The following is a 25,690-nucleotide window of genomic DNA, read 5'->3' as shown; positions in this document are numbered from 1 at the left end:
GGCATCCGCGGCCATAGCCCTCAACATTCCAGTAGTCACAGCCGTAGCCCTCGAAGGAGCCCTGATTATGATAGATTTGAAAGGCCTCGAGAAAGAAACATTGATGAGAAGGATATGACAGTTCCAGAATTGAAGGCTTCAGAACAAGAAATGTCTCCAATGTCACCAGGCACACATGGTAATGCATTTTCTGGAGCAGAGCTGCTGCCAGCCACTGGGAGTGCTGAGCCAGTGCAACAGGAGGCTACAGGAGATCCAGGGCTTCCTTCAGTTGCTGAAGCTTGAGATGTGAAACAATTTACTTCAGTATTTGAGCGGAGAATCCTAGTTTTAGTAATCAAATGGTTTTGGTGGCCCCGACTTGACCCATTGCTGGTTTCTCTGGGAATTGGTATGGTAGCAGCGACTTCAGGATCAGCTGCCTCGGTGAACAAAATCAATCAAACTTGTCGTATTTTGCATATTGGGTCAGAATGTTGCTTAGCTGAGCTTCAATTTGGCACCCTTTGCCGAAGGGTGAGTTCATCCTCATTTTTATCTCGCCATTGTAGAGACTATTATGAACGTCTTGTTGGGGGTATGATGTGTACTGCTTGGATGAGTTAGTTATGTGTTTTCATTTACTGACAATTCGTGAGTTGAATATCAATATTTGAAAGAGTTATCAGATTCAAGATAAATTCTTTTGTCCTAGTAGAATCAGCTTGTGGTTGTAAGATAACCTAACTTGAACAAATACCTATAACTGGAATGGGGGAGTGTCAAAGAGCGCGAGAAGTCACTATTTATGATCTGCTCAATCCACTCTTCCTTTGTTTTTTTTTTTTTTTTTTAACTATTTTGTTTCCCCCTGTATCCGAAACCTTCAAGGAGTGGCTGCGAGTGAGTATTTAAGATTAGGCTGTTATTGGCATCACGTGTATCTGCTATTGTACGCGTTTTGCATGCAGGGTTGATCTTTGGGTGGCAAGTCTATCAGCCAATTTTGATGGCCAGAGCCCTAACTTCGAAAATAACCTCCAACGGAACCCATGTGTGCTCGAGTACGGACATGAATTTATTATTGCAGAAAAAATACCCACTGAAGCTTCCGCATAGCTTCCATTTTAGAATCGAAAGGGCTGGCCTCCTACTTGATTGACGCCACCTTATGTTTTATACTGGTAAGATGACACCCCTCGAGGCTCAAAATTAAAAACTAAAAGGTATCAATAATGTTTTACGTAACAAGACTTTGTGAATTAGTTATTCTTAACAAAAATCGTTATTATGTGTAATGATGATATTTTTATTCTTAGTAGAAATCATTATTACGAGGGTAATATAGTTTTTTCGCAAGATGTATGAGTTATTTCGCAAAATGTATGAATTATCAAGTTGATTAGGAATAACTTATTTTTTTATATTTTCAAATTACAGTAAAATAATTAAATTACTTTTAAAAATAAAATTTATTTGACAGACCTCTTGGTACTTTTTTGAATTTTTCACATTTTATAGCATTGTAAAATAATTAAATTATTATTAAAAATAAAATTTATTTCACTAGCATCTAGGGGTTTTTTGTGATTTCATCATAGTTTTATATAGGGATATTTATGGATATAATGGGTTGGATTTTGACTCATGATTATATCCAATCCAACTTTTAATATTTTATAAAATATAAACACGACTTATTAAAAAAAAAGGACCCGATCAAGTTGAATGTATCAAATTGAGTTAAATATTTGCAGAGTTTACATATATCCACATATTAGGCATATTAATTTTTTTTTTATTCTTTGATGATCCTTAAAAACATATCAGATTGCAATTGTTAGAACTAGATAAAACTTCTAAAAGGCATATATTAGGAACAATATAAAAACTATCATAAATCCCATGTAAAAAAAATAAAACAAAAATCACAATTAAGCATTTCATTAAACAATTAGGGTGATATGATACAAAAACATATTAGCATGAAGCGATTATAGAGTGCTTTTAGATTTATAGTTTGACTAAAAAATAAAAGTTGAATTTAAATTCTTGAAATTTTTATTTTTATTTTTAGTTTTATGGTCTCTTGGTTATCAAAAATTAGAATAGTAGAATATATTGTCACTTCATTGTATCGAACCTCAAAGGAAACAATTATACTTTATGTGAATGTAGAAAATAAAGAGAAAGGAAAGAGATTAAAAGAATGAGAGTTAGTTATTACAGTGAAGGCGAAAAAGAAAAAAATAAAGAGAGGGAAGGAAAAGTATTATTTATATCAAAGATTCAGGTTACTTATATTGGGTTGTATAGATGGGGTTAAATTGAATGGGTTTCAAAAATCTCAATATATATTCGACCTGTAATATTTATCTATTAGGATTTTTGCATTATTTATCTTTAATGAGCTAGGTTAGATCAAATAATGCAAATATTATAGATGAGCTAAAATTTTTAAACACCTTTGGTTTTTTGGTTGTGATCAAGCTAATTGAGAGACAATTTAGTATTTTAATAAATATAAAATATTATTTCAAAAGAAATTGGTTAGCATGTGTAATTGTGTGAGATGTTTCTACAATATTAGGAGGAGTGTGAGGGGTTCAATAACTAAACAGTAACTTTAAGGGTTGCATTTGAGACGTCTTGACAACCCCTTCACCCCTAAGCATCATGTGTGGCTTACTACCTTCAGTTTAGCATCAACAATTATTTTCTCTTTTTTCTTTTCTTTTTTATCTCTTCCTTGATATCCATGTCCGACCCTCCAAGTTTTCAAAGCAACCCTTTAATTTGTTTTTTATTTTATTTATATTTGGTTATTATTCTTTTGATTACTATTTATTTTATTTGAATAATCAATTTTTTTTTTCAAATTCATCCTCTTTCAATTCGTTCATTTATCAAATTTGGTTTACATTTTTTTAATTGTTACTTGTTTTATTTGAGATGATTTTTAAAATTGATTTGGCTTTACTATTTCATCTTCCTTCTATTTTTTTTCCTAACAAATATTATCCTTTTTTTTACTACTTATTTTTTTGACTTTGGCAAAAAAAAACTAATTGATTGTTTTTTAATCTCTTTCTTGAACATCAAATTGGTTGAGAATTAAGCTTTTTTGTTGCTCTCAAGTTTAAGATTTTATAGGTTGTGAGCTTGAGAGATTAACTTAGGTTTATGAGATTCACTTGTGTTTTTTTTCTTTCTAAACTCATGTTTTTTAAGTTTCGTTGTTCAATAATTATTTAACGGGAGATTAGGCTTTGCAAATGTTTTTATTTTCTTTCTATAGGATATTTTATTGATTTTAAAAATGACTCAGGTTATTTTAAATATTTTTATTTGTTAAATTTATTTTTTAAAAAAGAAACTTTGTTTTGAATTTGGTTGAATTAATTTATTAAATATAAACATAATATGTTCACTACATGATATTTTATTTGGTTTGCTTTTTATGAGTCATTGCTTTAACGACGTGCAACATTTCATAACCATGTTATAACTGTCTTGGTGAGCTTTTGTTGGTCGTGAGATGATATCGATAGCATCACGACGACGAGTCTCCAACATACTTTTTTTTTTTTCTCTCGAGAATGATATTGACAGCTCATTTTTTATAGTTAATTTATTGCCAATTTTTTTATCAACTTTATTTATTATTATTTTTTTAATTATATTATTAAATTAATCAAACTTATTAAACTCATTTCAGTCAATGAAATAGGTCTCAAATTTTATTGCTTTTTTAAAATCATTAGCGTTGCCTAAACATCTTTTTTCTAGTTGGGAAAATTTTGACTTGGCCACAACATAACACGGGCCACTTGTCCAGCTAGTATGTTCTAAAAGCATTTAAAAAACATATTACAATATTTTTTGTAGGTGTAACAATGAATTTTTTATAAAAAAATGCTAAAATTAATACTAAGAAAATAAAAAAAATCATGTGAGTATAAAATTTAAATAAAACAATCTACATGTATAGCTGAAATTCACAAGGGTGAATAAAAAATTTATTGAAGGATCAACTAAATTTTAACATGATTGTATTGACATTGTATTTGTTTTGTAAAACCTTTTATTTTAAACATTTTTTTTAATACACGTGAGATAAATATTGAAGATATAGATATGAATAAAAAATTTATTATACCTTTTAACTAAGTTTTTTTTTTAGTAAATTTTATTTAAAGATATAGTTTTTTTTTTAAGGAACAAATAACATAGAAAATAACCAATCATACTTTATAAAAGTACAACAAAAGTTCAGTTTGGTTTAATCTTGATGCAATTTTATTATTTTTTGAGGTTTTTTTTTATCACATGGGATATGGATAGAAATTTAAAACATGAGTACAAACATAAATTACGAATTATTTTGTTTAATATTAGCAGTAGTGGTAAAAAAATAAATAACAAAAACAAATTGTGAATCTTTTTGTATAAAGGGTAAAAATAACCAACAATCTCGTAGGAAAAAAAAAATCAAATATCTAATTTAATAATTTGATAAATTTTAATGTATTTTATTTTTTTTAGATTTTAATTCTGGCTTTTGTTGATTTACTTCTAAGCATTCTTATAATTTTAATGTCAAAATAAAATATACATTAATATATACTAAAAAAACTTGGCATTTCACCGTAACAATAAACAATAAACAATTAAAAGTTAAGCCCTTTTTTAACTTGGTTCTTGAAAATTTTGAGGATTTTTTTGCTATATTTTTTTAAGCTATCATTTAATATTTAATTTATTGGATATTGAACTCCATGATTTATTTTAATTTATTTTCCATGGATTTTTCTAGTCTCATAACCTAGATCGCGAGCTTCGCAGGTTAGGCGTGTTATCTTAGTTTATTTTTTTTATTTTTTCAACTAAGTGTTTTATCGATTTTATCATTCAATATTGAGTCTATTAAGAATTAAAATTTATATATATTTTTAATTACTTTTATGAAGTTGTCCTGGAGTCCTGACGAGGATTTGACAAGTTAACTTGGATTAACTCAGGTTATTTTTTTATTTTTTTATTTAATTTTTCAATAATAAGTTTATTTAGAATTAAATTTCATAATTATTTTTAATAAAATTATTATGGTTTTATGATTAGGTTGCAGGTTAGGCCAATTGACTTGTTTTTTCTTTAAAAAAAAATTATCATTCAATATTGAGTTAATTTGAACTTGATCTTTATAATCTGTTTTGATTTGTATTCTATAAGGTTATTCTGATATCATGAGCGGGGACATGAGTTTGGTTGATTTACTTATATATTTTTTTATTTCATTTTTTAATTATTTTTTTTAAATTACATCATTCAACATTGAGTTAATTAAAAATTGAGTTTCATATTTTATTTTGATTTGCTTTTTATTGGATATCCTAATCTCATGACCTGGATTTGATAATTTGCTATTTATTGGGCATCCTAATCCCATTTGGGTTTGATAAGCCAACTTGAGTTGATTTGACTTATTTTTTAGTTGAATTTTATTTTCAATTTCATCATTTAACATTAGATTAATTGAGTTTAAGTTTAATAATTTTTTTTTCTTTCTATAAGGTTATCTAGGTCTTATTATTTGAGCCATAAATATGGCAAATCAATCCAAATTGATCCGATTTGCTTTAATATGTTGTTATTAAAAATTTTAAAGAAAAAAAGTTATATTTAAGTCGATTTAGACTTGCAAAATCAATCAAATAATATTAAATTATTTTTCATATAATTTAAATTTTTATTCATTAATAAACATATTAACAACACTTGAATATTTTTTCAAACTAAAATTTATTTTGAAATGACATGCAATACAACATGGGTAGTAATATAGTAAGATACTACATGACTAAACTAACTTATTTTGTAATATTTAAAGATCTGTGTGGTGTATAAACAGGCATGTAATGGAAAATAGAAATAAACTATTTTTTTTTAAAGCATGTCAGCGAATAGAGATGAGGTTTTGTTTACAATATATATTTTGTATTGTCACATGCAAAGAAACTATCCCTTTACGTGGGGTAAGAATCTTTTAGAATATGGTATGTATTTTTTAAAATAATAATAATATATTTTACAATTACCAATAATTTTGAATTCTTATGATAATTTTTAAAATTTAAGAATATCTCTACCAAATCAAATAGTTCGACATGAATTCGTTTTTTATGCATGACTGTGGATTGCATAAAGACAATCCATTCAACATAGTTATAGTTACAATGATTACAAGGAAAACTAAAAGAGTCGACGTTTTTAATACAGCCCCAGGCTCAAAACATCGTGGATAGTAATAACAAGTCCCCCCCCCCCCTTCACGATAAGTTGAAGCGGAATCAGGCATCATGGTATATCTCGACGAGATTGTTTTGGGTCTCGCGACGCCCGGGAATAAATATGAAGCTCGATTAGGGATTAGTTTGGTGAAATAAAATACAATTTTATTTGTTGAAAACAAATGAATATCCAGGAAACGAATTGAAAATTAAAATAAATGCTCAGCCCCCTTTTCTCGAAGTTGGAGATTGAAGTGGAGTGCTCGTTGACGTGCGAAAGATGTCACCGTGATACGGTGGTGCGGGCGGGTGCCTTTCTCCGGGGTGCAATGATGGCCTTTTTTTAGTGTCTTTGGAATTGTCATAGCGACAGTGATGGTTTGGTGTAACTCCGATCATCTATTATTTTTTTTTCCTTTCTCCTGTCTTTTGTTCTCTTTTTATCTCTTTTTTTTTCCCCCTTCATGTTTGATCCCTTGGAGATAACAAAGCGAATTTTTTTTTTAATTTGATTTTTTTTATTTTTTAATTTTAGATTTGTTAAAAATTAATTTTTTATAAAGTAATCTCAACTTTATATTTCCACTTAATTTGTGAATTTAATAAATTAATTTAAATGGACTTAGACTAGTTTTTTTGTTTGTTTATATATTTATTTTTAATTTTATTATTTAATACCAGATTGGTTAAGAGTTGATATTTATAATTTTTTTAATTTATTTTTTATAAAGTTATTTTACTTCCATGATTTAGATTGTAAATTTTATAAGTTTACTTACTTGAATTATTTTTTTAATTTACTTTATTTTAGAATTGGATATTTTTTTCTTCTTATCTTTTAGCATTAAATTCTTTGAAAAATTATAATTTATATTTTATAAAATTATTATAATGGAGTAATATATTTTACAAGTTAATCAATGTTAATCTAAATTAATTTAATAGATCATAATTTTAATATTAAAAAATATTATTTAATATTTTTAAAAAATATTTTTTTATTATTTATCATATTTTTTTTAAATATAATTTTTTTTTAAAAATACGTTAACAATGATTTAACATTTTTAAAAAATTCTAATCATAGGTGCTCTTATCCATGAGAGAGATATCAATATTATTTACCATGTCGATGCTGGTTTTTCAAACGATTTTTAATTTTTTTTTTTATGGAACAATAATTAAAAAGTCCTACATTATAAAAAAAGAAAAAAAAAGCAGGAAATAATTAGCAAAGAAATTAGTAAAGAACGGGACATTTTTGTCAATGTACACAATGTGCCCAAATCGAGTGGGGGGAATAATTTCCGGGTAGAGGAGGGAAATTCAGCCGAACAAAATCTGCGATTTTGCTACGGTGACAACCGGTGATCATAGCAACAGTCACCGTAAAGAATCACTTTCCCAGAGAGGAAACATTCCTTGCAAATTATTCTACCGTTTATGTTAACTGCCGTGAACTTTATCAATTCTTGCCGTTTAACCTGGTTACCCTTTCCACTTTCCCGCGAACCTTCCACGAGATACTGTCCTCCTAGGGTGGTTGGTTGGTAACTGCGTTTAAAACGGTATCTTTTTTAAAAAAATTTAAAATAATTTTTTTATTATTTCAATGTTTTAAAATCTTAAAATAATATTTTATAAATAAAAAATAATATTTTAATATATTTTTAAACAAAAAAAATATTATAAAAAATAACTATCATCACTTCTCAACACACCCGGATAAATTTGATGAATTAAAAAAATCTAATCCCCACAGAAAAGGAGAACAAAAAAAAATTATTATTGGATGCGAATCTTTCGTCCCTCTCTCTCTCTCTGGTTTCTTAACACCCAAAAAACCGCCCTTTCAATTCCTTTCTCCTTTTCTATTTATAGGGTTAGGGTTTTTTAGTCGCGTTAACTTTGATTTTTTTCTTATTTCTTTTTAAATAAAAGAAGAGAATGTTACAAATACCCCTTCCTTCTCTCTCAAAATTTCAAAATGGAGAAATTTCTAGGTCTAGTATGGCTTGATTGTTCTTCTCTCTTCTCTGGTAATTAATTTAATTAATTATTTCACACTCTTTGCATATCTTTTGCGTGCTCCTTTTTATTGACTTTGCGTCCTTCAAGTTTCTATTATTTATTCCTTGGAATGATCTAAATAAGCTTTTTATTTTAAGCTCACTTAAAGAGTTATCTTTCCTAGTATTTGATTGTTGAAGATTAAAGATAGCTTTTTTTTGTTTTTAATTTTTATTGAATTAAATATTTAATTGGTGAGTAGATATCTTCCATTATTCACTTTTTTTTGGGTTTTTTTTGTATGAATTGGAGAGTTTTCCTTTCAGTATTTTGTTTCTGTTTGCGTGTTTTAGGCTTTTCTTTTCAATTAATTCGAGAAGTTTTTTTGGTGGACTTACTTATTTAGTTGAGTGTTGGCTTGGCTCTTCTTTGATAATTATTGAGATGCCCTGATTTTTTTTTGGGGTGTAATCGACCGGCTGAAGTGGTCTCTCCTTGTTTCGAAATTAATAGGCATGCTTGGCATGATTTCTATGCTGTCTTATCTTTGCGAGAAAGCAGGAATTGAAAAATTGAAGAATATATTGCTGCTTGATTTTTATTTTTTTAATAATTGCTTAGTGTTATTTCAGTGTTCAATAAATGCTAGCTTAGTCTCGTATTGAGTTTTGGATTGGTTCCTAACTACTTGGTTAATGCTTAAGATTTGTTATCTATCTATTTCTTCAGGGGTGGCAGTCTTGGAATGGATATATATAATGTTTCTGGACATGAAAATGCAGAGACTTATTTGGTATTTTCTTTTAAATAATCTGCTGTTTAACCTTATCAAAAGAAACTTAGTCAAATTAATTTCCAATAGCTCTCTATATGACAATGAGTTTTTTTTCCTCCTTTGGTTATTTCTGATCATTTGGTGACATTTTCACATGTCTTGGATTTTAGATTCAAGGTGCTGAGATAAACCCTGTTTTGACAAGTCCAGTTGTTGAGCAAGTTGAAACCATGTACAACGAAGGAACCCCCGAGTTTGTTGCAGGTCAAGGCTTGTTTTATCCTTCTGCCACCAACTATGGTTACTACTGTACAGGTAAATTTAACTGTTACTGTTTGAATATCTTATTGTGATGCTTTATGATGTGATGTCTCATTTGTGCACTATTGATTGAATGTGTTCAGGATTTGAAACACCCGTTGAATGGGAGGACCATCAAAAGATTTTTGGTGTAGATGGTCCCGAAATCCAGTATGCGGTGAGTGAAATCCTTCTCCCTCTCTCTCTCTCCCTCTCCTACCTTTGTGTACACTCATGCTTCTGAATGATGTTCTGATATTCAAAGTGTCCACTTAATCTCCTGCAGGGTGCACAAACTGAAAGTTTACCTTATGTATATTATACACCTAGCTATGGATATGCACATTCTCCATATAACCCTTACAACCCTTACATTCCCGGTGCTATGGTAGGAATTGATGGATCATTTGCTGGGGCACAACAGTATTACACAATCTCCCCCTATCAGGACCCTGTATCGTCATCTGGCTATATTTCTGTTGCTGTTCAACCAGAAGTCTTCCCATATGGTTTGGCAGATCCTTTGGTAGATAATGGCATAGCACGCAATAGTAGACCTGATGGGAGAAGTTTAAAGCATGGCGTTTCTTCATCATCTGCAGCCTTGGCTAGGAACGTCCCAAGACCTGCTTCAAACCAGACTAATTCTTTGTACAGGATATCTGAAGGGCCAAAAGCTAATGTTGGACCAAGTAAGCAACCAATGACACATGGAGGTGTTTCTTCTGGTAGCATTGTTACTCAAACTTCATCACATGTGCTTCAGGTATGATTTAATGCATAAATAAGATAACATTTTGCTTCCTGTAAAGAATGAAAGTTGTTGGAAAGCTGCATGTTATTTTTCACTCTCGTGGTAAGGTTAGTGCTACGACATACTCTTGTCATTATTGGCTAGATTGATTTATAATGTTGGTGCATTTCAGTGCTTTCTTTCATCAATAATTAATTTGGTCTTGAACTGATTGTTGTTGGATTTTGTTGAGAATCTTTCAAAATGTTTCTACTTAACAGGGTAGAAGTGCTTCTGGTCCCATGCATCCTTCTGAAAAAATTTCAAATGGCAAAGTTCAATCTCATCAAAACCAATTACAAATCACTCTCCCTGTCAACAATGGATTTTCTAAATTTGGATCAAGTGCTTATGGCCGAACCTCAGTGGATAAACTTCGATCGAAGACTCATGATGGGAGAACTCTCGGTGATCTGAATGGAAATGCAGAGCTGTTGGTTGAGCAGAACCGGGGACCTAGGACGAACAAGTCAAAAAATCAACTGGCAGTTAAAGCCTACACAGCCAACGTGGGAGATAATAATGGGCTAGGAAACATCGTTATACAGACTGATCAGTACAACAAGGATGATTTCCCAACTGATTATTTAGATGCAAAGTTTTTTGTAATAAAATCATATAGTGAGGATGATGTGCACAAGAGCATCAAATATAATGTTTGGTCATCCACACCTCATGGAAACAAAAAGCTGCAGACTGCATATGAAGATGCACAGAAACTAGCCGTGGAAAGACCTAGAGGCTGCCCTATCTTTCTGTTCTTTTCTGTGAGTTCTATGTTAATAGATCCCTCTTTGATTGTTTAATGTTTGACATTCATTCAAACTGGAGAATGGATACCTGTTGTAATCATGTGATGTCTTATTCGTTTCTTGTTCCCTGCTGATTCAATCCTGTCTTTATACAGGTTAATGCAAGTGGTCACTTCTGTGGTGTTGCAGAGATGATTGGCCCAGTGGACCTTCATAGAGATATGGACTTTTGGCAGCAAGATAAATGGAATGGGAGCTTTCTTGTCAAGTGGCATATTATTAAAGATATACCCAACTCAAGCTTTAGGCACATCATATTGGAGAATAATGAGAACAAGCCAGTAACTAACAGCAGAGACACCCAGGAGGTACGTGTGGGTTTCTTTTTCGTTATAGCTGGTGGGCTTACACAATTCATTAAACGTTTGTTTATGTCCAAACTTATACAAAGCTCCTCTTGATTTATTGAAGTTACTATAGGATATTTCTATTCCTCTATTATTCTTTTTATAGTGGCTTTGTGGGAGACAACATGGATTTAATATTATATATGAAACGAGAATCTCCCTGTTATTCCATCATAAAAGTTTGAGCTGGCTATCTTGCCTTGAGAGAGAAAAAAACAAAGAAAGAAAAAGTGGCTATTTTAGTTATCTATTTTTTTCTCCTTCAGGGTTATGTTTTTTTCGAAGTTTACATTTCTTCCCCTTTTCTCTTAGAGATTATGCCTGATAAAATGCCTTTTGCTGGTTATTTCTTCTAATTGGATTTCTATATCTCGCAGGTAATGTATAAGCAAGGTTTAGAGATGCTGAAAATAATCAAAAATCACCCACTTAGGAGTTCTATACTTGATGACTTCATTTACTATGAGAATCGCCAGAAAATTATGCGGGAAGAAAAAGCCAGGCTTATGTTTAAAAGCTACCGGTCTCCATTGTTTGTACCTGCATTAAATCCTGCCATCAAGCTAAATGGTCTCATGCAGCAGCCACCACACAAAGAAGAGAGGATGAAGCATAATGATCTTAACAACTTGAAGAAAACTGATGGAAACAAATATGAAAAGATTATGAATCCAAATGATTGCAACAGCTGGAAGAAAGTTGAGACAAACAAAGATGAGAAGATTATGGAACATGATGATCCTCACAGCTTCAAGAACACTGGGACCTCTGCCATCAAGCAATGTTCTTCGGATTCAGATGTTACCATTTCAAGCAGGGGCAAAGATTCTGGGCAAGTTACAGTGGATGCAGATGACTATACTGGATCTGTGCTAAAGATCGGCTCACTTGATATAAATCCGAAACAGACTGAATCTAATTCCTTGCTGAGTGCTGCTAACAAATCTGCTGACATTGTCACAGTAGGATCAATGCCTGTTAAAGTAAATGGAATGACTGAATCTCCTGGTTTTCTAATAGTGGGTACTATCCCCCTTGATCCTAGGTCTGTACAACTGGACAAAGATGGTGCCGTTGGTGAACAGGGGTCTCAGCACTGATGACATAGAAGGTTTGTGATTAACTGTTTTCTTGTGTTGTTTCGACATAGTAGTTTTCGCGTAGCAGATCAATAAAAGTGGAAAATATAAGAATGTGGGCAATAGAAGTTGGAAAATTTGAATTGTTTCCGTCAAAACCTTTTCTTTTGCTCCTTGCCCCCTTATTTACTTTATTTGAAGCGGTTGTTTGGATCTTCTAATTGTTTGTTTTGGTTTTATTTGGGTTAGGGTGGTTGTTATTGCTGTTTTTAAAGGAAAATTACCTCACAACCTTACCTTTAATTAAAGATTCTAAGAATTCAGTCATCGGCAAATTACGTTTGATTAAATTTCAAATTTGTTTGTTCTTGCTGTGTCTTTCTGTATAATGTATCCTTTGAATGTGTGGAAATGCCGGAAGTTCTCTCTTTTTAAGATGTGCATAAAATCAGTAAGAGCTTGTTGATAGCGAGTCACTCTATCGTCACTCCTTGTGTGAAATAAAAACTGTACGCATTCGTTTTTTAATTTACCTGGTGGCGGTGCTCAACAGCTTGTTTTACAACTACTCGAGTACTTGAAGCAACGGAGAGGTCGCTCTTGGTAGTTAGAAGCTGATAGAAGGCTTAAACGGCTGGGAAGTGCAGTCTGATTATAGGAAAATGTGGTTCCATTGAGAACTGAAATATGGCCCCTTGGATATATTCTTCGTACTCCGTCCATGATTCAGGAAGTGGCACCTCAAGCTTGACCCTGACATAAGAATTTGTAGCTCTAACCTTGAGAGCACAACTGAAGAGCAAAAAACAAAAACAAAACAAAAAACTTGCTCCTATTCATTCTCGTCATGATGTATGGTTTCATGAGCTTAGAAGTTAATTCCATGGAATGACACTGCTTAGCCAAGGATTAGTTAATTGGTAAGTTTTTTTATTCTTGGATGAAATAGAGCATGAGGTCATGCACGAAGGGCTAATTTTTGGGTGTTCCACAGTTAAATTCATTGAGGTCAGTCATGGTGTAGTCAATGGACGCCATATAACGGAGTAATGTGTCCAGGCTATATTGTTTTGTTTTTTTTTTTAAATTATTATTTTGGTAAATTAATATCAAAGACAAAAATATTTTTATAAAAAAACAATTTTTATTACACCCTTATACATTAAAAAAAATATGGTAAATATTTCCCATGGTATATGAGTCCTTGAGAGTGAAATAACTTCCGTTTTTTAATGTGTTTTATTTTTAAAAAATTAAATTAAATTAAGTATTTATTATAATTTTGATATGATAAAATTTAAAAAAAAACATGGACTTGCACTTTTAAGGATTAAATTATTGTTTGGTATCTATTTTGTTGATAAAGTTATAATTTAGTCCTTGATTGTGTTTTAAAAATAAGCTAATCCCTTGATAATTGTTGACCCTTGTTTTTTTTTTAAAAAACCCTTGGGCTTTCTTCAAATCTAAAATGTGAAATTTGAAAATGTAATTTAATGAAGGAAAAAATAAGTATTTGGATTTAGAGAAAAACCAGTATGTTATAAGAATAGAAGACAAATGTAAAGAAGAGTTAAAGGATTAAGATATAGGTTTTCAAACATAAAGAACTAAGTTATAATTACGTTCAAAACCCGGGAACTAATAATTAATTTACTCCGTGAAACGACATTTAACTAACGTCGTAGTCCGTACCCAGCCAGCACAACTTATTTTCTCCATCGCTCTCTCTGTAATTCGTGAAATTTTGAACTGTTTCAGCTAGTTTTTCACCGACCGGTAACTGACGCGCTGTTCGTCCTACTCTCTTCTCTTATCAGGTATGGCGCGAAACGACAATTACGTTGCATGCACTTAAAATGCATCGGATGGGTTGGTCAATTTCATGATTGTATTAGCCTTGCAGAGACGAAAGGGAAAGCTGGCTTAATTAATTGCAGAGCAGAGAGGTTATTCAAGTAAAGGTGGTGTTTGATTTTGAAATGGTAAGTGAATTTTAGAGTTCGATTGATTGGGATGTGATTTTCCTTATTAGTTTTTGGTTGTAAACAGGGAGTTAAATTTGGGGTAATTATACTTATGATTATGTTACTTACTACAGGAGGATCCAAATAGAAGCAGAAGCAGCAGCGATTGGAATAATAACAACAAGAATTTAATAAAGCCAAAGCATGAGAAATTGGATTTTGATTTGGCATTTGAGAGTCTGAGGTCAAGGGAAGTTGGTGTATGTTTTTACAATTAAAAAGAGCAGAATTTGTTATTGGTTGTATACTCAACTGCTTATGCTGAAGGATTGTATGATGTATTGTTTCAGGATAATATAGCAAGTTCATCTCGAAGCTATTTAAGATCATTTTTTACTGAAATGGGATACTCTCCGTCTCTTGTCAACAGAGTGATCGAGGAAAATGGTATTGTTATGAATGGGCATAAACATTCTTTTATAACTCTTTTCTTTGATAGAATTTGAAATGGATTATAAATGGATATGACGAACCGGAATCGTGCTTCTCTCAAAAAACGTGAAGAAACCCACACTTTTTTAATCAAACCATTTCCCCCCCCCCCCTGGGCATTAGTTGCAAACCCAGATAAATTTGCTTATGGTCATTATCCAACCTCTATTATTTTCTGAATAATTTATGGGATATATATAGACTTCTCCGTGCTTTGTTGTTGGTGAATATCTTCTCTTAATTCTAGGTGAAGACAATGTCGACCTGTTATTGGAGATTCTCATGGAATGTTCTGTAAGTAATTAATAAATCGTTGACATCTTTTTTTTTTTTTATCTCCCTGGTTTATAGAATACCAAAGTTGTTTTCAACTCAATTGAAGATGGTTTTGGAAACGGAACGTCTGTCCTGGATCCCGTGTCTTAATTTGTTTGACTATGTTTTGCTTCTTTGCCAGATTCTTTTGATGGATTGTTTCATGTATTCATGGGGGCATATTTCATGTTTGTTTAATTTTGAATATCTTTTAATTACATAGGTCATGAAGTAACAAATAATTTGTATCTAAGTAATCTCTTTGCCAAGAGGAAACATATTTTTGTGATTTATGTCAGACATTTTTTACAAGGTGTTTGTTGGCAGCATCAACCAATCTGAATCCTGCCACCAACTTTGTGTTTCCACCCATAAAATGAAAATAAAAATTAAACTATTGTTTCTTTCAATCATTTTCATGACATATCTTGTATCTTGGAAACTCGTTATATATTTTTTTCCGCAATGATCAACACATTTTACTACTTTACTCATCTGTAGTTTATAGATAGAGCTTTTACAGAAACTTTCTGAACTACTTTTAACTGGTGTTGGTTGACATTGTTTGGCATGGAACAGGGTCTTCAAAAGCCAAACTCTCAGTCATCAGATTCTTTAGATAGCTTGTTTGATGATAGGGGTGCAAGCAGCCCTCCAGAGTATTCCACAGTTACTGGAGTAAAAAAGGTAATATTCTGTGAACTTTTAGTGTTTATACCGGGTCATCTGTCATCTAGCTCATCTTGAAGCTAGGTGTTAGAACATTTAGGTCAATACCCTCAGGTTCAGTCCCAAAATGTCTTATGAAGGATCTCTTAATCTGCATAACTATTATTGAGCATTTCCACACAATTTATCCAATCCATATTCATTGCATTGTAAATCTTTGAACACTTGCCATCTCTTTATTCCACCTGGTATGTCTTGGTTGCTATTTTATTTCTAGTTATTCATTATATGTGCTATAGAATGTTTGATAGTTAGAAAAGTCTTGGATGTTTCATAGAAATTAAGACACAGACAACAACCTTTTCTGCAATTGGGAATGGAAGTTCCTTTAGACAAAGGCATTTCATTGCAGCGAGGGCTCTCTTTTGGAGGGACATGTGCTTAGAACCAATGAGGGAAACCTTTCTGTGGAATCCATTTATATAGGTTAGATATCATTGTTTGTGCCACATATAATCTCACCACTAATTTCCTCTCTTTTTTAAGCTAAATTTTACATTTTATTATTTTTTTAAAGAAAATTTTATTTGAAAGAAGGAAGAGATAACACAACATCATCCCAAATAGAAAAAAGAAACAGCAAACTTGCTCAAAATAACAAGGAACTTTCCCTTTGTATATCTGCAAAAGAAGCACTTCCAAGATCCCCTGCAGTGTGACACCACAAAGAAGCCAAGAAGACTATACTGTCCCACCACAACTGCTTTCATGTGAAATTGTTATTAAAAATCCTCCCATTCTCTCCACCAAAAGGCATCAAATAATTGCACTAACTGCACTTCTCCATAAAATCTTATGATTTTTCTCGCTTCCATAAAACCTTCTCTTCTTGCTATAGTTTACATTTTTACATGTTTTCGATCTTTTTGCTCACATGAAGCTTGGTTGCTGTTGAAATCAAAATTGGCAAGTTTGATCTAATCAGCATTCAGTAAGATGATTTGACTTGTAATCATTGCATATAGTGATCTTTGACAACATGCAATTGCTGGATTTGCTATAGCTGGTCCTCAATTTTTTGTAGGAGCCAGATGTGTTTGATGAAGTTTATGACGACAAAAGGGTGTCCTTGCTGAAGATGAATTTCCCAGCAAAGGAAGTTGAATTTGCAATGGATAAACTTGGTGAGTTGCTGAATTTTCTATCTGGTGAATTTTTTTTTGTTTGCTAAGAGATAGACCTGCAACTTGGTTTGAGGCCTTGAATTGTTAACTGGTCTTTGGTACTGATGCATTTTGGAAACATTTTCTTCCATCAATAGAAATATTGATAAATCTTGGAAGCGCATTGGTGTTTGTTAACTCTTTATGTTGCATTTGCTGCTGCTGCAGCAAAAGTATTATTATGATTTTAAATGATTGAGACCAGTATGTTTGGCTGCATGGTTATTTAGTGTACCTTGTTTCCTTAGTGTAATGGCTTCTTTGAACATATCTCTGACTCTGATTTCATAATAGTTTTCTTGCAAATATTTTCGTCTTCAAAGGATTTTGTTGGTCTATTTCTGATTCCATTTTCCAACTTAATTAGTTCTCCTTCTTCTAGATGGTTAATCTATGTAAATTGGCTGTCTGTGTCCGCTGCACTGATTCTTTGCCTCTTTTGGTTTTCTAGCAATTCTGAAAACCAACCAGCAAAAATATAGTTCATCTGACAGTCATATTGATCTCATAATTTTACAGGTGAGAATGCTCCCATCAATGAAATAATTGACTTTATCATTGCTGCCCAGATAGCTAACAATCTTGACAGGGAAACAGAGGACATTCCTGATATTGATGCGGAGAATAAAGAGGTGTGCTTTCATTGTCATTTTTGAAGGTTATGAACATAACTAACAGTATAGCGTATGATGTTGTTATTGGGCTCTTTGGGATTTGGAAATCACCTTTGTGCTTGTGTTTTGAGCTGTTTTATTTATTTATTTATTTATTTTCCGTGAATGGGACTTGGGTGATGTCAGTGTTGCAACTGTGTTTTCTCATCTAGTGGCTGTATGCATATCTATATGTATTTCAACATCTATGTCAGATGACATGATGAAGGTATGCTTCAAGTGCCACATTGAGGTGAGAAAAACAAAAAGTGAGAAATATTTTGACATCCATGCACCATCCACAATGTATTCAATTCAAAGCTATCAATTACCTGACTTAGGCAGATGGGGCACTGGTATTATGTGCCGGGGTGATGCTGGACTGGAAAAAAACTTGACATCCCTTCCATGCAAGATAGAAGTGTGTCCTTTTTCCTGGTTTTCTTTCTGCTTCAATAATAAATATTTTTTATCAGTTGGTGAGGGTTGGAGTGCTTAGGACATTTAGTGGTTGGGTTTGTGTGGGTGCATAAGACTGGAAGAGTGTGAAGGTATGTAGTTGAAGTGCAGATGTGGAATTATAAGTACAACCACGGACTTAAAAGTAGATGCCTTGAGTTTGATGTGTAAGTTTTAAACATTTCGCAAAAGCCATAGACTTAAAATCATACAAGTAAATACACGACACAAAAAGATATTGGTTTGAAGCAGAAAGGTTGGGATATACGCATAGAGTTGAGGCAAAAAGGTACATGGCTGATGTGTGGAGGTGAAGTTGATAGATCTTTCTTCAAAACTCATGTGTTATAGTGGTTTGTGGAATTCTTCTATTGCAATTGTCATGCATCACGGCCAGCTCTCTTGGCATTATGATGATTATTACCAAGTAAAAGATGAGATGGAAGAGTATTTTGAAGGCAACTTTTAGTTATGAAGTTTGGCAGGGTAAATTTTTATGGCGTATGTAGTTGAGTTTTGTTTTGTTAGTTTTTGTCTTTTTTACATACCATGTGAACACTATCAATAATTGATTAACCTTTTGATGTCCAGGATATTAATGATGAAACCCTATATGGAACTATGGACAGAACACTCTGTTTGCTTAACATGGGTTTCTCTGAAAATGAAGTTTCATTGGCTATTGATAAGTTTGGTGAGTAGTTATTGTTTACAACTTTGATTATTATGAATGCAAAAGGTACATTATATTTCCAGGTTTCTAATCTTCTTATAATGAGAACAATGGAATCCAATCTACCACTAAACCCTTACAGTACTTATGATAAGTTCTTCTGCATCTTCAGCCCTTTTGAGTAGTTTCTGAATTGATTTTGTAAAACCGAGCAGCTCTCTCTCTCTCTCTCTAAGCCTACCCAGGTGCTCCATGATAGTTTTGAGATGATGCTTCAAGTTTGCAAAAACTCTCTCTCTCTCTCTCTCTCTCTCTCTCTAAGCCTGCCCAGATGCTCCATGATAGTTTTGAGCTGATGCTTCAAGTTTGCAAAAGTTCTTTCATGTTCTCCTTCTCAACCACATTGTGTATTATGTTTTAAAAGAGATATTTTCTTACCAATTTCTAGAATCAATTTTCTGATGTCAATGGACATGACAACAAAATTTAAAAATACAAGATTAGAATACCTGTTGAGCACTTAATATTTGATCTAGTTTATATCAATGACTGCTGTAAATGAAGATGCAGAAGACGCATATTGCAGGGCCTTGTGCATGTTTCTTGAAAACTAAGGGTTTGCATTTCCACCTTTCAACCCTAAATAATTAAAAAACAAAGCAAAAACAGTACTGTGAGTGGAATGACATGCGAAGACAATAATGTCTGTCACCTTGAAAAATGAAGTCAGTGGGGTAGCATCCTGGTGTAATCATAAAGATATTTAGATGTATCATAAACATGTGAAAATAGACATTCCCTTCAAATTACTATTCTCCACGAAATTGTAGATGCTATCTCTTAGAAGGCTTTGGCTTTTAGTGATTGGATATGCAAAAATCATCTTTGTTTAATTTTGTTCTTTCTGACCAAGGGTCACCTCCCATTTTAGTGTTATTCAATTGAGTGATTCATCATTTGCTTTCTTTCAGGTTCAGAAGTTCCAATTACAGAGCTTGCTAATGCAATTTGTGCACATCAACTTGGGGAAACCTATGTTATAAAGAAGAAGGTTACTTTGTTCCCCCCTTGTCTATAATTGAATTTTTTAGCTCCACAGAGGCTATATTTTGAATTTTAACATTGCCTTTTGGTTTGATTATTTGTACTGATTATCAAGTACTTAAAAGTAGATTTAATTTGGCATTTTGATGAGTGTTTTAATTATCTGTCAAAATTGCTATACTGTACTATTTAAGGATTGGATTTACATGTTTGGCACCAAAGAGGTTGAAGTGCAACCCTTTTTTTTCTGGAAGTGCAAACATAATGTTTTGAATGAGTTAAATTGGCAGATACTTTTGAGCATCATGTTCTTCTATCCATATTCTTTGGCCTTATGGAACCTTACAAATGACTGGTTCATGCTTACAAGGGGTTAGACACTATTTCCTTCAATTTTAACACACAATCAAGTCATTTTGGAACTTGAAGTTAATTGTTGGCATTATTGATTCTCATTTCTTTTCTTGCTCGAGATGATGGTATGGACACCATTTACTTCTCACTCTTTTAGTCAGTTAATTTCCCCATAACATAGCTTTTATCTTGCGCAGTATTCTGAGAATTCCACTGCAAGCTGCTCGAGTGCTACAGAGGACACTAGATCCTTTGGTGTGGAGACAGAATATAACACAAGATACCACTCTTTCAGTTGGGTGAAGTCAGAAACTGAGGATTGTAGACAAGATGCTATTATGCAGTCAAGAGATATGAACACCAAGGAAACTCGCAAAGGAAAACGGCCAAGACAAGAGCACATTGAAGGCTATCAAGAAGCTCAGCATAGGCATGATAGCCTCGAGGAAAATTGTGCAGGTGAACAGCCAAAGCAGGAATATGACTATGGTTCAAGTTCTTATTTTGTACATGAGTGGGTAGAAGAAAAGGTTAACTCTGACACTACCACATTTGGAATGCCAAAGCCATTCAAATCTAATCCATGCAAGATTCTTGATCAAATTGCTGCTAAACCTCCATATTTTTTCTATGGGAATGTTGCAACTGCATCTTCTGACACCTGGGGAAAAATATCCCAGTTCTTATATGGAATCGAGCCTGAATTTGTGGATACTCAGTTTTTCTCGGCATTGAGTAGGAGGGAAGGTTACATACACAATCTTCCTACTGAAAATAGGTCTCACATCCTTCCAAAGCCACCAATTACCTTGGAAGATCTGATGCCAAGTACAAAGAAATGGTGGCCATCATGGGATGCAAGGAAGAAGATGAGCTGCAGAAATTTTGATAGTAGTGGGTCGTCTCAGCTCTGTGATATGCTTGGAAGGATGCTGGATGATTCTCATGGTTTGCTCTCAGCCGAACAGCAGAGAGACCTCCTTCGTCATTGCCAGGCATTAAATCTAATGTGGGTTGGCCCGAACAAGCTATCCCCCCTGGAACCAGCTCATTTAGAGAAAATTCTGGGGTATCCATTGAATCACACATTAATTGTAGATAATCCGTTGACAGAAAGGATGTACTCACTCAGATATAGCTTCCAGACCGATACTTTGGGGTACCATCTATCGGTTTTGAAGTCAATTTTCCCACAGGGAATAACAGTGTTGTCACTTTTCAGTGGGATTGGTGGTGCAGAAATTACTTTACATCGTCTCGGCATTCATTTGAAAGGTGTGGTCTCTGTTGAAACTTCTGAAACAAATCGAAGGGTCTTAAAGAGGTGGTGGTACAGTAGTGGACAGACTGGACGATTGGAGCAAATAGAAGACATTCGGAAGCTAACAAGCAGTACAGTTGAGAGACTGGGTGAGAAGTTTGGCTGTTTTGACTTCGTAATTTGTCAAAACTCTTTTACTCAGCCATCAAAAATTCCCAGAGTGGGTTCAGGTTTAGAAAGTCAACATTTTTTTGACTTCACGTTGTTCAATGAGTTTGTTCGTGTTTTGCAACGTGTAAGGAGTGCAATCGACAGAAAGAGGTAGTCTTTGTCGCCGTATCCCTGTTCTGCAAACCGTGAAGATAGTGTTTCTGGGAGACAAAAATCTCAAGTTTTCCCTATCATTATGCGTGATAAAAAAACTAGTTGATAATCGTAGAAGGTAATGATACAATTATGTTGCTCGGTGGTGAAGCAATGCAAATGTGGATTGATTTAAATTATCCTTTTCCTTGGCCAGTCATTTGAGAAGTAACCTGTTCTGTCCAGAGATCCATTTGCTTCCTGGTGGCTTTGGTGATTAAGAGAATTCTTTTCCTGTACATCTTAGCTTCATGATCCTTATCTGCTCTTTCCGAAAGCTTTATCTATCTAACCTTTTGCGCAGCATTGCATCGACATTGGAAGAAATTATGCCTGAAGAAGTGTTTTATTCATAATAGCTTCTTAAGCCATAAATTCTTGGAGGAAACATGTGTTTAGTTGAAGCAGCAGTAACATGATTGTTGATGGCTTCTGCTTGTGTTTATGCTTGCGTGTGTACATTGAACATTTTAAAGTTCCTAGTATCAAACTCATATGGATCATCCAGTGATTAGAACTTCTGAAATTCCAACTTGGGAGAAGAAACTCTACAAGTGGAGACAACTTTAGGGAAGGAGTGGATCAGAGAGAGAGAGAGTTAATGAATTTGACGAGTGAATTCGAGAGGTTAGATGCACCATTCATTCGTCGAGGCCCACAAAGGAGCATGCATTTCAGTCACTCAAATGGAAAAGGCCACGGCTACCAACCCATAAAAGAAAGGCCTACTGAGTTTAATTGACGCCTTTTATATGCTTTTGTCGTTGTCCTGATCGGAAAGGATCCATATAGCCCGACACAACTAGTTCGTGTTGTATTAGAATGACGAGGGTGCTCCATACACTTGAATTTGACTGGAATCCACAGGTTCATAAAGTTTATTTACTATACGTTGGAAGTTTCATTTAATACCGAAAACAATGTTTCTAGTATCTTATATCTTATCCCTTCCAAAATGATAATTCTTTGCCTTTCATCCCTTACTCCTTTTTATCTTCCTTGACTTTCCGGCTCCCTGGAAAAGTTTAGGAAAAGAACCCATGGTTATTGTCATTGATCGTGTCTTCGTTCTTGCTCGTCCCGCTCCTCCTGGATCCTGATGGCTGGACTCTCAAGGTACAATGCTTTTTCTCTGATGTGAATAGTTATTTTTACTGCATTATTTTTTTTTAAAAAAACTTTTGGTTAATTATTATACCCTCAATACAACCATAATATTATAATTTTTAATTAATACTAGTAAGTAAATTCAACCCCACCTCCAGTTTAGAAAAATACTGATAAAATTATTTAAAAATATTAATTTGTAAAAGTATATTTTCTAGAATGAATGCTAAAAATGTAGTTTAATCCCCTTTTTTCATAATTTACACACACACACTTCATGAAACTCTATATAACACACAAAATAGAAAGAAAAAAAAACCATTCAAATCACTTTTAAACCATATAGATTGGTACTTTATCTTGACTATTAAAACTCTGAAAAGGATTAAAAACAAGCCAATAAGATTCATGAAGTTTTAAAATCCAAAAATATTTAAATTACATCAAAATTCATCAAATTATTAAATTGAATCTTTGGTTAATTTCTATAGGTTGTTTTTTACTCTTCTAGACATATACTGACAATATTAAAAAAAAAAATCAAGACTTGTTAAGAAAATAATATGTATTTTTTTTTCCTTTGTATGTATTGTTAATTTATATTAATGTCACATATTTTTTAAATAAAATACTAATCTCAATATGATTGAAAATAACTGCTAACTTAAATTAAAACTTATCCTATATGGTCAATTTTTAATTTATGTCCCTAATTAATTTAATTATAACTATTGAAAATAAAACATGTTAATATTTAATGAACATTTAAATGTATTCATTTATAAATAAATTTATACAATCTATTGGAAATAATCTTTTTAAATAATACACCGACGAAGTATGTGTTAAACAATTAATAACCTACAAAAAAAAAAAAACTATCAGGGATGGAGTCTCAGCAATAATCAAGACCCCAAACAAGATAAGAATGGACCTTGCGATCTGCAGTATACAGCATCCTATATAATACAACATTATATCGTATAACCAAAACTACCACTATGATTGTAATTACCATCTTAACCGCCATTAGAGGAGATGTCTACTAGACTCTCAGGCTCTTCTTCTCTTGAGCAACTTATACGAGGAATATTCACTGTTTCTCGAGTTCCATAAGCATTCCAGCAAGATGGATAATCTACCTATTCACCTTTTCCAGGGAGAAGCTCCACCTATGATAGTATTAGACTATATTATTGTGCATGTTCTATGCTGAGGATGGAATTAAATTTTTTTAACAAAAAATCATGTCCAAACATTGATGATGTATTTTTTAATAAAAGAAATTAATTATAAACGTAAAATATAATGTATATTGAATAATATATTTTTTAAATATTGATGTGATGACACATTGAATAATATTTTTTAAAAAATATTAAGATAATGATATATTGAATCAACCTAAGTTAATTTGTCTAATCTACTACTAGGACCATAAGATGTTGATAATCCTATAAAAAACAAATCAAAATAATTATGAATGGTTAATTTCTAATCAATTCAATGTTAAAAGATAAAGTTAAACAAAAACTAAAATTAAAAAAAAAAACTATTTAAGTTAATCTAGATTAATTTATCAAATCCGCAACTCAAGTCATGAGATCAGAATAACCTCATAAAAAACAGATAAAAAAGATTATGAAACTTATTTTCTAACCAACTCAACATTAAAGTATAAAAAAATCAATTAAAAAATAAAATAAAACAACTCGAGTTAATATGAGTTAACTTGTTAAACTCACAACTTAGATCATGAAACTGAAATAACTCTATAAAAGTAAATAAGAAAATTATGAACCTCGATTACCAAACAATTTAATATTAAATGATGAAATTGAAAAATAAAAACAAAAAAGAAGAAGATTGAGTTGTTGGAGGATAAAATTAAAAAAAAACTACTAAAAAATAACTAAAATTAAATAAATTGAGTAAATTTGGGTTAATTTACCAAATTTGCGATTCAGGTCATGAAATTAAGATAACCACATAGAAAGCAAATTGAAAAAAAATCATGAAACTCAATTCCCAACCAATAAAAAATGAAATAAAAAAAATTAATTAAAAAATTAGTAAAAATAATAACTTGAGTTAACATAATAAACTCTCGACTTCATAAAATTAGGAAAAATTTATAGAAATAAAATAAAAAATAATTATGAAATCTTAATTCTAATAGATATAATGTTAAAGGTTGAAATTGAGAAAGAAAAAAATCCATAAAACCGATATAAAATTTAAGTAAAAAAATAATTATTTTTTTTTAAATAATATAATATTGAAGGAGGTAATTAAAAAAAATAGATTATTAAAAGGTAAGATTGAAAGAAAAAAAAAAGTGTTTTGTGAGTATTGTTAAGTGATTTAACCACGCTACGCTTATTAGTATTTTGTTAGTTAATTAATTGGTGCAGGCCACTGTGTCACACTAGCCTGTGACTTGGACATCTGAGGTCTCATATAGACGGGCAGTAGTATTGGTCGGCTGTTTTCGAAGTTTATGCCTGATGCATGTCTTGATCCTCGGCACATGCCTGGGAATTGTGTATTCCTGGGCTTCCGGCGCTGAAGAAAACAAAGAAAAGGCAGAGTTTCAGACAATTGAAGTAGAGTGTGCTCGGTGTCAATCCCATATGAGTAAATCCAGCAACATTTCGGAAATCATTTGGAGCTCCCATTTGCACATGTACGAGACAAAAACATAAACACATCCGATCAACATGCC

At 32.4% G+C, this 25,690-nt stretch overlaps 3 protein-coding genes across 15 annotated transcripts in view; all 3 read left to right on the top strand.

Moving 5' to 3' along the window:
- LOC105115940 (DEAD box RNA helicase family protein) overlaps positions 1-693 on the top strand; it is a 6,932-nt gene extending 6,239 nt beyond the window's left edge. For 4 of the 5 annotated variants that reach the window (XM_011013036.1, XM_011013059.1, XM_011013051.1 and 1 more), the window contains exon 9: positions 1-693. This exon ends at the window's left edge or, in 2 of these variants, runs on beyond it. In XM_011013036.1, the coding sequence (XP_011011338.1) occupies positions 1-285 (285 nt within the window). In that variant the 3' untranslated portion in view covers positions 286-693. The other variant, XM_011013028.1, reaches the window with a different exon arrangement.
- Positions 694-8,036: 7,343 nt separating this feature from the next.
- ECT6 (evolutionarily conserved C-terminal region 6) lies at positions 8,037-13,213 on the top strand. Of its 6 annotated transcripts, XM_011012998.1 has the most exons (9): positions 8,037-8,272; positions 9,009-9,072; positions 9,225-9,369; positions 9,459-9,532; positions 9,641-10,120; positions 10,369-10,914; positions 11,055-11,267; positions 11,684-12,417; positions 12,939-13,213. In XM_011012998.1, exons 1-8 carry the CDS (start codon positions 8,217-8,219, stop codon positions 12,404-12,406), a joined length of 2,301 nt encoding a protein of 766 aa, XP_011011300.1. In that variant the 5' UTR covers positions 8,037-8,216; the 3' UTR covers positions 12,407-12,417; positions 12,939-13,213. The 6 variants fall into 6 exon arrangements, with proteins under 6 accessions (XP_011011300.1, XP_011011313.1, XP_011011291.1 ...); XM_011012989.1 differs by lacking the exon at positions 12,939-13,213 and having other exon boundaries at positions 8,038-8,272; positions 11,684-12,637; XM_011012999.1 differs by lacking the exon at positions 12,939-13,213 and having other exon boundaries at positions 8,038-8,308; positions 11,684-12,637.
- A 781-nt stretch (positions 13,214-13,994) lies between these two features.
- Positions 13,995-22,014, top strand: DRM3 (S-adenosyl-L-methionine-dependent methyltransferases superfamily protein). Of its 4 annotated transcripts, XM_011012965.1 has the most exons (11): positions 14,005-14,205; positions 14,292-14,370; positions 14,487-14,612; positions 14,703-14,799; positions 15,092-15,138; positions 15,739-15,846; positions 16,913-17,012; positions 17,571-17,683; positions 18,755-18,857; positions 19,808-19,887; positions 20,432-22,014. In XM_011012965.1, the coding sequence occupies exons 2-11, from the start codon at positions 14,368-14,370 to the stop codon at positions 21,818-21,820; spliced, it is 2,166 nt and encodes a 721-aa protein (XP_011011267.1). In that variant the 5' UTR covers positions 14,005-14,205; positions 14,292-14,367; the 3' UTR covers positions 21,821-22,014. The 4 variants fall into 4 exon arrangements, with proteins under 4 accessions (XP_011011273.1, XP_011011267.1, XP_011011261.1 ...); XM_011012971.1 differs by having other exon boundaries at positions 13,995-14,370; positions 17,649-17,683; XM_011012959.1 differs by having other exon boundaries at positions 14,005-14,370.
- Positions 22,015-25,690: the final 3,676 nt, after the last annotated feature.

The sequence above is a fragment of the Populus euphratica genome, unplaced genomic scaffold (assembly GCF_000495115.2).
Source record: "Populus euphratica unplaced genomic scaffold, PopEup_1.0 scaffold5.1, whole genome shotgun sequence".
NCBI classification, from domain to species: domain Eukaryota; kingdom Viridiplantae; phylum Streptophyta; class Magnoliopsida; order Malpighiales; family Salicaceae; genus Populus; species Populus euphratica.
This window is presented reverse-complemented; position numbering and strand designations above follow the sequence as displayed.

Bases quoted from the DNA above. Each gene is read 5' to 3' on its own strand.
- DRM3 (XM_011012965.1), top strand. The intron at 14,800-15,091 runs GTATTGTTATGA...TCTTAATTCTAG, and splicing joins CAGAGTGATCGAGGAAAATG to GTGAAGACAATGTCGACCTG. The intron at 17,684-18,754 runs GTGTGCTTTCAT...TTTGATGTCCAG, and splicing joins TTGATGCGGAGAATAAAGAG to GATATTAATGATGAAACCCT.
- ECT6 (XM_011012998.1), top strand. From the start codon at position 8,217: ATGTTACAAATACCCCTTCCTTCTCTCTCAAAATTTCAAAATGGAGAA. The intron at 8,273-9,008 runs GTCTAGTATGGC...CTATTTCTTCAG, and splicing joins CAAAATGGAGAAATTTCTAG to GGGTGGCAGTCTTGGAATGG. The intron at 9,533-9,640 runs GTGAGTGAAATC...AATCTCCTGCAG, and splicing joins GTCCCGAAATCCAGTATGCG to GGTGCACAAACTGAAAGTTT.